This window comes from Xenopus laevis, chromosome 8L (assembly GCF_017654675.1).
Source record: "Xenopus laevis strain J_2021 chromosome 8L, Xenopus_laevis_v10.1, whole genome shotgun sequence".
NCBI lineage: Eukaryota > Metazoa > Chordata > Amphibia > Anura > Pipidae > Xenopus > Xenopus laevis.
In genome coordinates, this window is record NC_054385.1 from 11,229,696 (window position 1) to 11,244,047 (window position 14,352).

General features: G+C 43.1%; 1 protein-coding gene across 5 annotated transcripts in view; it reads right to left on the minus strand.

Moving 5' to 3' along the window:
- iqsec2.L (IQ motif and Sec7 domain 2 L homeolog) overlaps positions 1–14,352 on the minus strand; it is a 117,531-nt gene that overhangs the window by 26,681 nt on the left and 76,498 nt on the right. Inside the window, exon 1 of one of the 5 annotated variants that reach the window (XM_041573162.1) lies at positions 13,596–13,769. The exons of the other annotated variants lie outside the window; for them this stretch is intronic. Within the exon in view, the coding sequence (XP_041429096.1) occupies positions 13,596–13,654 (59 nt within the window). The 5' untranslated portion in view covers positions 13,655–13,769. Of the gene's footprint in view, positions 1–13,595; positions 13,770–14,352 lie in introns of those variants that run through there. 5 annotated transcript variants of the gene reach the window in all.

Genomic DNA, 14,352 nt, shown 5'->3' on the forward strand with positions numbered 1-14,352 from the left:
AAATACATTTTAAAAATGTGGATTATTTGAATAAAATGGAGTGTATGGGAGATGGGCTTTATGTAATTCTGAAATTTCTGGATAAAAAATTTTTTTTCCGAAAAAAAAGAACATACCGGTATACAGGTCTTTTAACATAGGGAGAGCACAAACAGGAAGAAAAGCTATATATGCTAATATACAAACCATAAGGGCATTCAAATACAATTTGGATGTGTGCCTATCCAGTATTGGACTGGGGGAGGTGTGGTCCACCAAGTTAAGGCTAAGGGCCCCCTCTGACAACCCCCCGATGCCACCCCCCTCCATTGCCGATTATTTTCTCCACAATTTATTGATCATTGCATTCTGGCCTCCCTCGTACCAACACTGCACTACACAGGCTGCCTAATAGTGGATCGTGAAGCCCATTAGGAATGGGCCCACCAGGTTTACTCCCGGTGCCCAGGCACTCTAGTCCGACGTGTGACGTGTGCCTATCAGGGTCAGTTCATTCTAAATAGAGATGATAATAGTTATGTCCACCTGGAAGCCCACTAATTTATTTTAACAGCCCCCTATTTATCTATGGGTTCCACAGACCTGTGTATAACATAATTTCAATAGAATATGGCCCATAAGCATCTTCTAGAATGTCAACTATTTGGCCTACTAGGCACAAAGAGATGGACAGAACTGATCTAAAACCTACTGGGGATTTCATTTTCTAATACAGGTAAGGGATCTGTTATCCAGTAACCCGTCACCCAGAAAGCTCATAATTACCCATGGACTACATTTTATCCAAATAACCCACATTTTTAAAAATGCTTTCATTTTTCCCTGTAGTAAGATAAAAAACTAAGATATAACTAATCCTTATTGGGAACAAAACCAGCCTATTGGATTTATTTAATGTTTACATGATTTTCTAGTAGTCTTAGGCTGGAACTACACGGTGCGCGTTCTTCCGATCCGACGTGATGAGAGGATGCTCAGGCGTCACGTCGGATGCACGGAATCTAATGTAAGTGATACAAATGTGGCATCTACAAACTGATTGTATCTGACACGAAGCAAACGCCGCACGTTGCGTCTTCATCCGACAGTCGTGTCAGATGCAATCAGTTTGTAGATGCAACATTTGTATTACTTACATTAGATTCCATGCATCCAACGTGACGCCTGTGCTTCCTCTAATTGCGTCGGATCGGAAGGACTCACACTGTGTAGTTCCAGCCTTAAGGTATGAAGATACAAATTACGGGCCTGTAGTAGGCAGATCAGAGCTAATTGCTGACTGACTGCCACTGGCACAATTTTACACCCCTCAGCCCCAATGAATGAGTATACACACAAGGTGTAGCCCTCTAGCCTACTCTAGTGGCCTTTAAAAAGCACATTCTAAAGTCTTCCAATGTCACTCCCTCTGGTGGATTTCATAGAATGTACATAAATAGCTTGAGTCCTTCCATTCTTCTAATGAGAGGCTAGCATTGCCTTCCTTCTAAGCTCTTCTCTATCAGCCCCCAAGTGCGTAGGCCGGGAGAAGCCAATGAAGTGGGATGGCACAGGGAGGTATTTATAAACACAATATTTTCAGCGGGTAGGCAGGGCTAGAAATAAGCTGACTGCCATAGCTGACTAACATATTTACACTGTACAATACCCACTCACCCACACCCTTAATGGCAAGGCAAATATAATAAGCTAGTACTAATATTCCATAGTGTTGAGTATGTGAGAGAGAGAGAGTGAGTGAGAGGGTGTGTGAGAGTGTGAGTGAGAGAGAGTGAGTGTGTGTGAGAGAGAGAGAGTGTGAGAGAATGAGAAAGTGTGAGAGAATGAGAAAGAGTGAGAGTGTGAGAGAGAGGGTGAGAGAGAGAGTTTGTCAGTGAGAGTGGGTGAGAGAGGGAAGGTGAGAGAGAGAGTGGATGACAGAGAGTGGGTGACAGAGAGTGTGAGTGAGAGAGTATGAGAGAGAGTAAGTGAGAGAGTGTGAGAGAGTGAGAAAGAGTGAGAGTGTGAGAGAGAGAGAGAGAGAGAGTGAGAAAGAGAGGTGAGAGAGAGTGAGTGTGTCATTGAGAGTGGGTGACAGAGAGAGAGAGTGGGTGACAGAGAGTGTGTGAGTGAGAGTGGGTGAGAGAGAGAGAGTGTGTGAGTGAGAGTATGAGTGAGAGAGAGAGTGTGGGTTTGTGTTTGTGTAAAGAAACAGAGTACCACACTCAGACTGAAACAGATTTGGCGCCAAAAGCAGCCCTTGGTAACCAAGGCAACGAATGTAAAACAGGTGCAGTAATTAGTGAGTGGAAGTGAAGGGCACAAATTAAGGGACCACGAACATTATTTGAAGCGCAAAAAAAGAGACGTCAAAATAAAACATCAGTAACAAAACATGTACAATGTCGTTATTGTGTGAAAAGAGATAAGGCAACAGCGTTCAGTGTACATAAACTTGTACAAAATGTGCAAAGCTCTAAATTGTGAGGTGGGCTAACCCAGAGGTATCCCCGCTTGCCCACCTTACAATTCTATCTTTGTGCTTTTCATTTTTTATTTCCATTTTCCTTGTGGGGACAACTTGCTTTTTATCCGATCCAGCATTCCTCGTGCGTCAATAATAGTTAATAATAATAATGGTGGTGTGTGTAAAGCAGCACAAATATGAGGAGAAACCACTTTGTAAGGCGTTACACTTGTCCTTTACATATTGAATTTTCACTGCAGCGGCTAACAGTATGCGTTATACACTATTGCTAATCATTTGCCGCTTTGCTGGTAGTTACAGTTACACTACAACATGTTCTCCAGTGGCCACTGGAAGCTGTTTCTAATACTAACGCCCATGTTTGCCAGCTGATCGACATTACGGACCGATGATGTGACGGGCTTTATCACCTTTGCCCAGGTTCTACACAGAGAGTCCTTGCCAGCTCCATTTTGAACATGTGCTGATAACAAATGCTTTCTGTTTGTTTCCCTAACTGTCCCAGTCTACTGTTTTTACTTTCTTGCACGTTCTATACATAAGTGATTGTGTCTGGCTTGCTGTGCTTCTATGATACTGCACCAGTCAGGTGCTAGGGCGGCCATGTCAGATCAGGCTCTTATACAGGGATACCTCTGGGTTTGCCCACCTTACTATTTAGAGCTTTGCACATTTTGTACAGTTTTGTAGCAGTTTGTGTACACTGAACGCTGTTGCCTTATCTCCTTTCACTTAATAAGCTAACAACATTGTACAGGTATGGAATATGTTATCTGGAAACCTATTATCCAGAAATTTCCTAATTATGGAAAGGCTGTCTCCCATAGACTCCATTATAATCAAATAATCCAAACCTTAGAAAATATTTTCCTTTTTCTCTGTAATAATAAAACAGTAGCTTGTACTTGATCCAAACTAAGATATAATTAATCCTTATTGGAAGCAAAACCAGCCTATTGTTTAAATGATTTTCTAGTAGTCTTAAGGTATGAAGATCCAAATTATGGAAAGATACATTATCCGGAATGCCCCAGGTCCCAAGAATTCTGTATAATAGGTCCATACCTATACATGTTTTGTTACTGATGTTTTATTTTGACGTCTCATTTTCTTAGCTTCAAATAATGTTCATTTGTGAGCTTCACTTTTCTCCTTTCCTTCCACTCACTAATTACTGCACCCGTTTTACATTGGTTGCCTTAGTTACCAAGCACTGCTTTTGGTGCCAAATCTGTTTGGTTAGGGTTTGTTTTTTTTATATTAAGTCCCAGTGAGTGAGATACTTTATTTATTTATTTTATTTGACCAGCACCCAGGCAGTTAACTACATTTTTGCAGGATTGTGCTCCACTATGCCTCTATCTATCTATCTATCATCATCATTTCAACATCTATTATTTAATCTATCATCATCTATATATCTTTTAATCTGTTTATCTATCTATCTCTCTATATCGATCTATCTTTTAATCTGTCTATCTATCTATCTATCTATCATCTATCTCATCATCATCTATCATTTAATCTATCTATCTTTTAATCTATCTATCTATCTATCTATCTATCTTTTAATCTATCTATCTATCTATCTATCTATCTTTTAATCTATCTATATATCTATCTATCTTTTAATCTATATATATATCTTTTTTTTTTTATATATTCTTTATTTTTCGTTTTTTTAAAAAACAAAATACACATAATAAACAACATGACTGATATAAAAGAGTTACATGCATACATATCTTGGAAGAAACATTCATGGACTATTGCACGTTGCAAGGTAGTAATCGAATTGCAGATTCAGTCACATTTATAGTGTCCATGGCAATGAGTACAGAAAGTTTTAACCACAAACCTCAAAGTAGAGACATGCATGCACGGTATACATCAATAACAAGGGGAAGGGGGGGGGACACAGTTCCCATGCTAAACCTTTAACTCCCCTCTCAGCAAACGAGGGGGAATACTAAACCCGAGTATTTAGCATCCTATGAGTTGTCACAAGGTCACCCTGAACTGTCTGGGACATATATGTAGAGGGACATAGGAACAGAGTATGCCATTAACTGACCAGCATATTAGTATAATCAGGCGATTCCCTAAAGACTACCCACGTCGACCATGTACAGACAAAATTATCCTGAGTTTTGTTGGAATAGGAGAGCAATTCTTCATTGCGCATGATTGAATTTAGTTTCCTTTATCCAGTCCCCTACGGGCGGGGTAACACTTTGTTTCCAATATCTGGGGATAACTGATCTTGCCGCCGTTAGGGCGAATGCAACCAATGCCTTCCGCACAATAATGGTTTGTGGAGGAGGTATTGATAAAAGTGCCATCCCAGGGTCAATGGGGAGGTCCATAGCCGTTACTTTAGAGATACATTTTATAATAGCGACCCAATAGGTTCGAATCATAGGACATTCCCACCACATATGCAGCATATCCCCTAAATGTAAATTACACCTCCAACATTTGTTAGAGGAGTTTGGGAACATCTTATGAAGGACCACCGGGCACCGATACCATCGGGACAAAATTTTGTAATTCGTCTCTTGCGCTTTACAGGCTGTTGCCATCGTATGTGTTAGCTTAAAACTTACGTCCCACTCTTTCTCGGTAATGTTGCGTTTGATATCAGCTGCCCATTTCGTAGTGTAACCAGGTAATTGTAACTGTTTCAGATTGCGAATGATATTGTAAATCTGCGAGATGGTATGTTGTGGTGGGGTCTTAGCTAGGCATAGCTCATCAAATGGCGTTGTATCCGTTAATAACTTAACTTGTCAGAGTGTGTTTGGAACCAATGTACTAACTGGTGATGCATAAATTGAAAGGAGAAAGAGTTCCCTGGCTCACCAACAATATCGTGAAGGGGGGCTATGCCATTGGAACTTCTGACCGAGGTAAATGGCAAAGTGTCTCGCCCATGTTTATGTAAAAACCCCTTACTCAAAGTACCTGGAGGGAAACTAGGATTACCAATCAGCGGGGTCATAGGTCCCGGGTTGCTGGAGATGTCGATCGATCTGGATAATTTATCCCACACAGAGAGCGTAAGTTGTGTAACTAGGGGGAGAAGTTGTCTATTAAGTCTGTCAGATACTTTCAGCCAAGGGAGCGCTGTTATGGGCTGCTTCATCTGGATTTGCTCAAGCTTTACCCATAGTTTACAAGTGGTGTGATGGAAGCAGTCCACTATACGCTGGCAATTGGCCGCCTGGCAGTAAGAATGCAAATCTGGAAGCCCCAAGCCTCCCTTCCTTTTGTGGGTAAATAGAATAGACCTTTTTGATCTCGGCGATTTGTTGTCCCAAACAAATCGTATCAGAACAGTATTAACCTTCTGGATCATCCCTGGGGGCGGTGGATGAGGTATGGTCTGGAAGTAATATAAGTATTTTGGCAAAATAACCATTTTTATTGCGTTGATCCTTCCAAACCATGACAGATGCAACAACCCCCAAAGAACTGATATCTTGTTTCAATTGGGCTAACAATGTAGTGTAATTCAATGTTGCCGTCTGGCTCAGATCTGTGGGGATTTGAATGCCTAAGTATTTAAGCGAATGAGACTGCCAGGAAAACGGAAAGTTCTCCTGTATTCGCCTGGCTTCTCCCGGGGTCAGCGAAATATCTAAAGCTTCAGATTTTGTGACATTTACTTTAAAGTTACTGAACTTCCCAAAATTAGCCAATTCCGCAAGTAAGGGCGGAGTGGATAGGAATGGAGATTTAAGAAATATTAAGAGGTCATCTGCGAATGCGGCAGTCTTGACCTCCTGGCCCGCAATCGTGGGCCCCAGTATCAGCTGATTCGATCTAATTGCTTGCAAAAGGTGTTCCATCGCCAGAATGTATAACAATGGAGATAAGGGACACCCCTGACGCGTCCCATTCGCCAAACTAAACGGTTCAGACAGGATCCCGTTAACTCTAATCCTAGCAGTGGGAACAGTATAAAGGGCCATTACCTTAGAGATAAACCGCTCACCCCATCCCACCTGCAGCATTGCCGCTTTAAGGAAGGCCCAACTCACCCTATCGAAGGCCTTCTCCGCATCTAGTGACAATAAGAGCACCGGGATTTCCCCGTTTGAACAGTCTGTATAAGAGAGAAGACCTTCAAGGTATTATCTCTCGCCTCCCTCCCGGGCACAAAACCCACCTGATCTGGGTGTATCAAATCATTCAACAACGGCTTAATTCTGTTACCCAGCAATTTTTGCGTACAATTTGGTATCTACGTTCAACAACGAAATGGGTCTATAGCTGGTACAATTCTTCGGGTCTTTACCCGGTTTTAAAATCAAGGTGATGGTAGCCTCCAAGAATGCCGGGGAAGGAGGCGAGAGATCTGAGATAGAATTATAAGCTGCTAGCATTGCCGGGGCCAAACTCCCACCCAGTGATTTGTATATTCCCACTGAGAAACCATCGGGACCCGGGCTCTTTCCACTCGGAGTTGTGGTAATGGCTGCCTTAAGTTCCTCTGCTGTAAAAGGCTGAGCTAATGCTTCCTGCAGGGACGGGTCGTGATTCGTTGTGCGAGATGAGTGTTTGATATAATCCAACATTTGTGGGGAAATGTTGGATGCGGCGGGGTTATTGATGTTGTATAGTGCCTGATAGTACTGCTTAAAGGTCTCCGCCACCTCCGAGGAGAGGTGAGTGGTCGAGCCATCTGGAGTGTTAATATGAGGAATGTAGGTGGCCAAATGTTTCCTCTTTAACTGTCTAGCTAGTAAACTCCCACATTTACTACCAATCTCATAGAACCGACCCTTACACCGTTCAATGAATTTCTTATATCGCTGTTGAGTGAGGGCTAGTAATTCCTGACGAGCCTTAGTCAACTCACCAAATACCTGTAGGGACAGAGATTGTTTGTGGGATCGTTCCAAGGATTGAATTTTAAGGATTAACTCCTGCATATCCTTAGCCCGTTGCTTCTTAAGTCTCGCTCCGTGTTTAATTAACGAGCCCCGCAACATACACTTCAGAGTTTCCCATTTAGTTAGACACGGGGTAGGGTCTTCTTTATGATCGGAATCAAAATTAGAAATTACCTCTCTTAATTCAGCAAGACAAGGGGCATCATCCAGTAAGGATTCGTTAAGTCGCCAAGACCAAGCACGTATGGGAAGGTCAGGGACATCCAGATCTAAATGGACCGGGTGGTGATCTGAACAAGTCTGAGCCCCGATTTCCGTGTTTCTAACCCAATCCAGGACATGATGGGAGATGAAAGGTAGTCAATCCGACTATATTGGTTATGTGGAATAGAATAATGGGTATAATCCTTAACGGTCGGGTGTTGAAACCTCCAACTGTCCACTAATTGGTGGGAATGTAGCATAGTTTTAGCTTTTTTCAGTTGGCGGTAGGGGATACTCGATTTCCCAGTGGATACATCTAATAGGGGCTCCAGCGCTATGTTCAGATCACCCCCCACAACCACAACTCCCTCCATCAAATTGGACAGAAATTGAAACGACTTCTCTAAGAATTGGGGCTGATGAACATTCGGAGCGTAACAATTGACTATGGTTATAACAGATTTCTGTATCTCAATTTTTACTGCAAGTATACGCCCCGAATCATCTTTTCTTGGTATCAATCAGGTGATGGGTGCAGTTACGGTGTATAGCTATCGCTGTTCCCTTTGTCCTAGCATCAGGATTGTCACTAAAAAACCAGGTAGTATAGTATTTGTTGGTGAACACAGGCCTATGCCCTTCCTTAAAATGCGTTTCCTGCAAAAGTAGGATATCTGTTTTAGACTTATGCATTTCGTATAGCAATTGTGACCTTTTCTCTGGAGTGTTCATGCCTCTGCAGTTTAGAGTGGAGATTCTAATATTAGCCATTATCCAAAATTACCAAAAACCAAACTGCAGGGCATGAACTCCTCAGACTCGGGGGATGAGTTAGTTGGAACTGTGTCAAGGGAATCGGGATTTCACATACAAACAATAAACAAAAAACTAAGTACACAACTGTGATCACGGGTCTCATGCCCATGTTTTCCCTAGTGTGGGGAGCAAGGTCGGGCGCCAGTACCATGTCGGACTGGAGAGCACACTAGAGAGGGGTGTGTAAGAGGAAAAGGGGCCTCCAAGCCGCCAAGTACAAACTGGAATAACATTTTTTTTTTTTGTTTTTTTTTTTTTTGTTTTGTTTTTCTTTTTTTTTGTTTTTTTTTTTTTTTTTGTTTTCTAAATAAAAGTTTTTAACTAGAAAAATAGGAAACAGGCATAGCACCGTGGGGGATCGCTACTGAGAAGGCTAACAGGCATCTGAGAGTCACAAATACTCGGGAGCCTGAGGTGCCCCTGCACACGCACTGTCACTCAGGATGATTAAGGATATAGAGAAATGGAGGCAGTCTAAGGCCTCCCGTGCAGACCCACCATCAGGCCACTTGTAGCAATTATAAAAGGCACATATAGTAGGCACATATAGTAGGCACAGACCTAGTAACAGCAGAAGTAACAGGACCCTCTCTCAGATCTAACATACAGAGCATTGAGATAGGCAGATGAAGTTGCAGACAGCAAAACAAAAGGAGAGAAGTGGAGGGAGAAAAGACAGAAACTAACAAGTTAGATATAAAGGCATAAGCATTAATATCTCACGTCTCCCAGATCACGGTGGAAGAGCTGCCATCGATTACTAGTACAGTCACACAGGTATCCCAACGAGGGAGTCGGCCAAGGCACTGGATAGGCAAACAGGAGTCCTGGCCAATATTACAGTCCTGGGTAGAGCTGTAAAGAAGGGTCGATGACTCAGACAAGGTCGGAGGCTCCAAACTTTCAGGGTGGTCTCCTCTGCGGGTCCCAGGCAAGTTGATTCCAATCCGGAACTGAGATCTTGGGTAAGCCGAGCCGTTTTCGTGAAATCCTCCAAGTCCGCTGGGAATCGCAGCACCGCCGTACGCCCTCTATCAGATGCAATTAAGGCGAATGGAAAGCCCCCACCGGTATTTGATACCCTTGTCTTGCATGGCCTGCAACAACGGGCGAAGCGCTCTCCTTTGCCTTAGCGTGTATTTGGAGAGGTCAGAAAACAACTTGAGCTTGGCACCATCAAAGTCAATTTCACCTTTATCATTCGCCTTCCGCATAATCATCTCCTTCTCCGCATAGAAATGGACCCGGCAAATGACATCCCTTGGATATTTAGCCTCCGGGTTGAAAGGCCGTAGTTCCCGGTGAACACGGTCCATTTCCAGGTGGGTACCGTCTGGCCGACCCAGTAAACTATTGAAAATGTCCTGGACGGAGACACGCAAGTCCTCCGGCCCTGTAGCTTCTGGCAAGCCCTTAATGCGGATATTGTTCCGGCGGCTCCTGTTTTCCTGGTCATCTAGGTGCTGCTGTAACTGGAGCAGTTGCCGTGACTGGGCGTCAATCACTGCTTGCATGGACTCCGCCTTCTTGGAGTGTTCCCCATGTTGATCCTCAAGCCTTGTTACTTTAGCGCCCAAATGTTGGATGTGTTTATTAATAGTCGTAATCTCACCCCGTAAAGATTGTTCCAACTGAGCCATCTGCATGGTAAAATCAGTTTTCGTGGGGAGGTTGCCAATAAGGCTTCCTAATGGCTTGCATATCCGCGGAATAAACATCAGGTGTAGGTGGCAGGTGTGATTGTGCCATTACAGCGTCCGCCATTAAGGGTCGCCCCCTCGTGTCTTGGTCCAATGGCCCCAGTTAGCGACTCAGCCAAAGCATAGGAGCCATGAAGTGGGGGTTGCGACTGGTGAATATTCACTGCCTCAGAGCAGTCGGAGGGTCGGGCCGCGCAGCACTCTGACTGTGAGGCCTGCGACTCTTGGGCCTTGCCCCACTCCCCACCGTCGCCACTGCTGCCACTCCAGAGAACCCTCAGCAATATGCGTATGAGGAACAACAGTACTTGCCGTGTGGTGTGTTGGGGAGACTGCACCGTCATCCGGCTGTGGGTTGCGCCGAGGTGTCGTGGAGGTGGAGGTAGAATTGCCGCTTTCCCGGGCCGCCTCCTCATCTAGGCCGGCTTCCCAAGATGGCCGCCGCTGGCGGTCTTTCTGACTGCCATTACCCTCCTTGGCGGTAAAGAAGGATGGTATTCCGCTCTTAGAGGGTGCTTCTTGTCGAGGGGATTTCGCCTTCTGTTTCCCACGTTTAGTCATCTTAATATATCGCAATTATCTCGGCTTTGGAGGCCTCTGTCTCGGGAGCTCTCAACACATGCGACTGCACAGGTACAGCGTCAGGCCACGCCCCATATATATATCTTTTAATCTATATATATCTATCTATCTTTTAATCTATCTATATATCTATATATATTTTAATCTACTATCATCTATCTACTATCATCTATCTTTTAACCTATCTACTATCATCTACTATCATCTATTAATCTACTATAATTTTAATCTACTATCATCTATCTAGTATCATCTATCTTTTAACCATTTTGTATCATCTATTAATCTATTTATCATCCATTTTTAATCTATTTTTTAATCTAGCTATTTATCTATCCATATTTCTATCTATCTACTATCATCTATCTATCTTTTAATCTCTCTCTCTCTACATATATATTTATTTTTGTACAGAATTTCAACAGCTAACTGGTTGCTAGGGTTTAATTACCCTAGCAACCAGGAGGCCATTGGGAAATCAGAATGAAAGCTGAATAGTAGAGATACCCACTAACAAAAAAAAGGAAAATAAAATTAAAAGTCTCACAAGTCTGGTTCTGGAGAACTTGTTCCCAGCAACCATACAGCATTGTCAGCTGCAGGCCAAAAAGAGACAGAATAGGAAGACTAATTTCAAAGAACCATTAAAAATAAAAAGTAAGAACAATATAAAATGCTAACCCAGTGCAGGACTATACTCTATTGCTGTCATGTGGGCGAGGGCATCATTATGGAAACCTACAACTTCAATGGTGCTGCAGCTGCATGGTTATATGGGCTAGTTGTGTTTTAAAGGGGACATATTGTGTAAAAATACACAAAATGTGCTAGTGCATTATACTCTTTTAAACATAGAAGTAATGTGCTTGAAAACATTTAATTAAGTTTACAAAAATTTCCCCCAAAACCCTACTATTCCACATCCTGCGGCCGTTTTTTCAGGCTGTAACCAGGCTACTGGAGGCTGAACTGGGGCATGGTAAGGCCACCAAGAATGTGTGGATGTTGGCAAGAACCTGACTGACTTGTGGGCAAACTCACAGGTTTCACACATCACTACTGTGCAAGAGTCCCAGAGGCACTCAGCTTAGGATAGGAACCAATCAATATCTAGGAGGACCTGGTAGGGAACTGAAGCCTGTCATTGCTTGTATGACTGCAGGGCTGTGATTGGCTATCCCCCAACTACTGTGCTTCTGACAGGGACCTTTAGGACAAACCCACCCCACATTTCAAACACAGACTGGGACAGTATCAGATCTATAGGGAGCTCCAATAAAGGGTCATTTTTAAAGTTAATGATAATTTTTATCCCAGAATGAAACCAGCGCCATATAGTATTCATTACTGTCTACAAGATTGGGAGGGGAGGAGGGTTCTTCTTTAGTATCCAAACTGCAGGAGTAATTATTCCCCTATAAAGGTCTCAAATCATTTAACCTTTATCTTCAATGTAACTGGTGGTGATTTTACGGTACTTGTTCTTGGGCCGTAATTGGATAAATATTTAACTCCAATTGCTTCGTTAGCTCTGGAAGAAAGGTTACAGCTCAGGATTAAAATGCATCTAAAACCCAACCAAACTGGTCAGCAACATTACACAGGGGTCATAAAAAAAATCATGAGTCTAAATTGTATGTACCTGAAAGCAACGTGCAGTTTTGGAGCAATTTAATTTACTGTGCCTTTGATAAGGTTCTATTCATTAGCTGTGTATTTTATCTTGCAACAAAGTTGCAGTCTTGATTATGGCACAGTATTGGACTTATGAGCCACCAGACTGACCCACTGTAGCTACAGAATATTCCTGGCCCACATAGGGATGTCAGGGCCTCCTACTTCATTGCACCCAAACAAACCCAGCAGCAAGGAAAACACAATCTGATGCCTGGCATCCCTACAGCGGCGGCCTCTGCCCAAACTGAGCATCGCTGGATTGGCATTCCAAAGACAACTGGCAAGACAATCGATACTAACACATTTTGATTGGGCTCCCCAGACATTGGCATATCATTGTGCCGTTTCAGCACTACATTTTCAAACAAATGTAGGCACCTAATCAACCTGTCTAATTCATTAAAGGGGAAGTATGCCTTGCAAAATTTTACCCCCATGCGTGCTGCAGTTTTTTAAGCTGCTGCAAAGAGGGTATTACCCCCCCCCCATTAGCCAACTATTAGAGTTTCTCACAAACACAGAACCCCAACTGCTAAGGAATTTGTATCCCCTTATCTGGTAAACTCCAGGTCCCAAGCATTCCAGATCTCATGCCCACAGCATGCCCCATAACCTCGAATATATTAAAAATACTGAGTAGCTGAAAGCAGACCAAGACAAGGTCAGCGCTGGGGAAATGCAACATTTAGATATCTCTGAGGATGCAAATCCTTTTTTTCCCTTCTGCTGAAATTGTGTGTTTTGGCAGCGCAACCTGCAGGCTTGGCATTAATAATGGAAGAGGGAGTTTGGATACAGCTGTGGGTAGTTAACTCATATGCTGCCAGCAAGGACTGTATAGGAATGCCCTGAAACATGAGGAACAAAAGAACTACAATGCCCAGCATGCCCCTACAGCCGCAGGTCTATCAAATGCCCACAAAAGCTACAACTGTTTTTTGAGGTTCCAGACACAAATGAGAGCATATAGGCTCCCAATAAGACAAACAAGCGAGGCTGATACTGTTATTTGAATAGGTTTATACTACATTTTGTAAAATGACCATCCTGAGAGAATAAAGGCTTTGCAATGGGTTAATTCTCTACCTCCATTAATTTGCAATGTGTAAATAACGTGACAGGCTGCCAGCTATTATACAGTCACCTGGCCACAACACAAAGCAGAGGCACAGCCTTCACAATTATCTGTCAGTATGTTGGAAGGCTTTGCATTTAAGAGGAATGAAATAAATATATAGCTATTTATCATACCAGAGGCCATGTTGCAGGATCCTGTGCGTCCGATCGGAAGCGCAGTGTAGGCACCACATTCTGTTGGTGATAAAAGGGCTTCAACCTGGCTTCCCTGGATGTTCCCCGCTCAGTGACCCCCGTGCTGATGCCCGGGATACAGATGTTACCCTCCTTACAGAACGGCGGCACTGCCGCCAATGAACTGAACACAGTGGTGGTGACAGCAGTCAGAAAGGGGGGCGGAACAGTCCATGAGAGCCCATAGAAAAGGGAGGTAGTGGGGTAGGCAATGGTAATAGAACAGGGAAGAACTGACGCTGTCAAATTGTAAGATGATATGAAATCATATGGCCAAAGGGCAACATGCACCCCCCTATAAATATAAGAAAAGGGGACTGATCTGCTGAATAACAATATAAAAATTAAAAAAAAATTTTTGTTTTTTTAGACGTAATTTCCAGCATTTAGAATTTTTTTTTTATACCAAGAAACAGAGTTTAAAATACAAGCTACAGATGATATCAAAACGACAACTCTCAGCATCCCCTCACTAGCTTTGTCTGTCTGTGGGATACCGAGGGTTGCAGTTTAACAATGTCTAGAGGACTTTCCAGTGACATAAGAACTCAACAATATGATGATTCAGTGCCATAGATGGTTAAAATGTGCCCGTTTTCAGCTAACTGGCACTGAGCTCAAGCCGAGCATCATTAAGTTCATGTACATGTGACAATCCACATGAAAGCCTGAGGCTTTGACGAGAATAAGCCCAGTG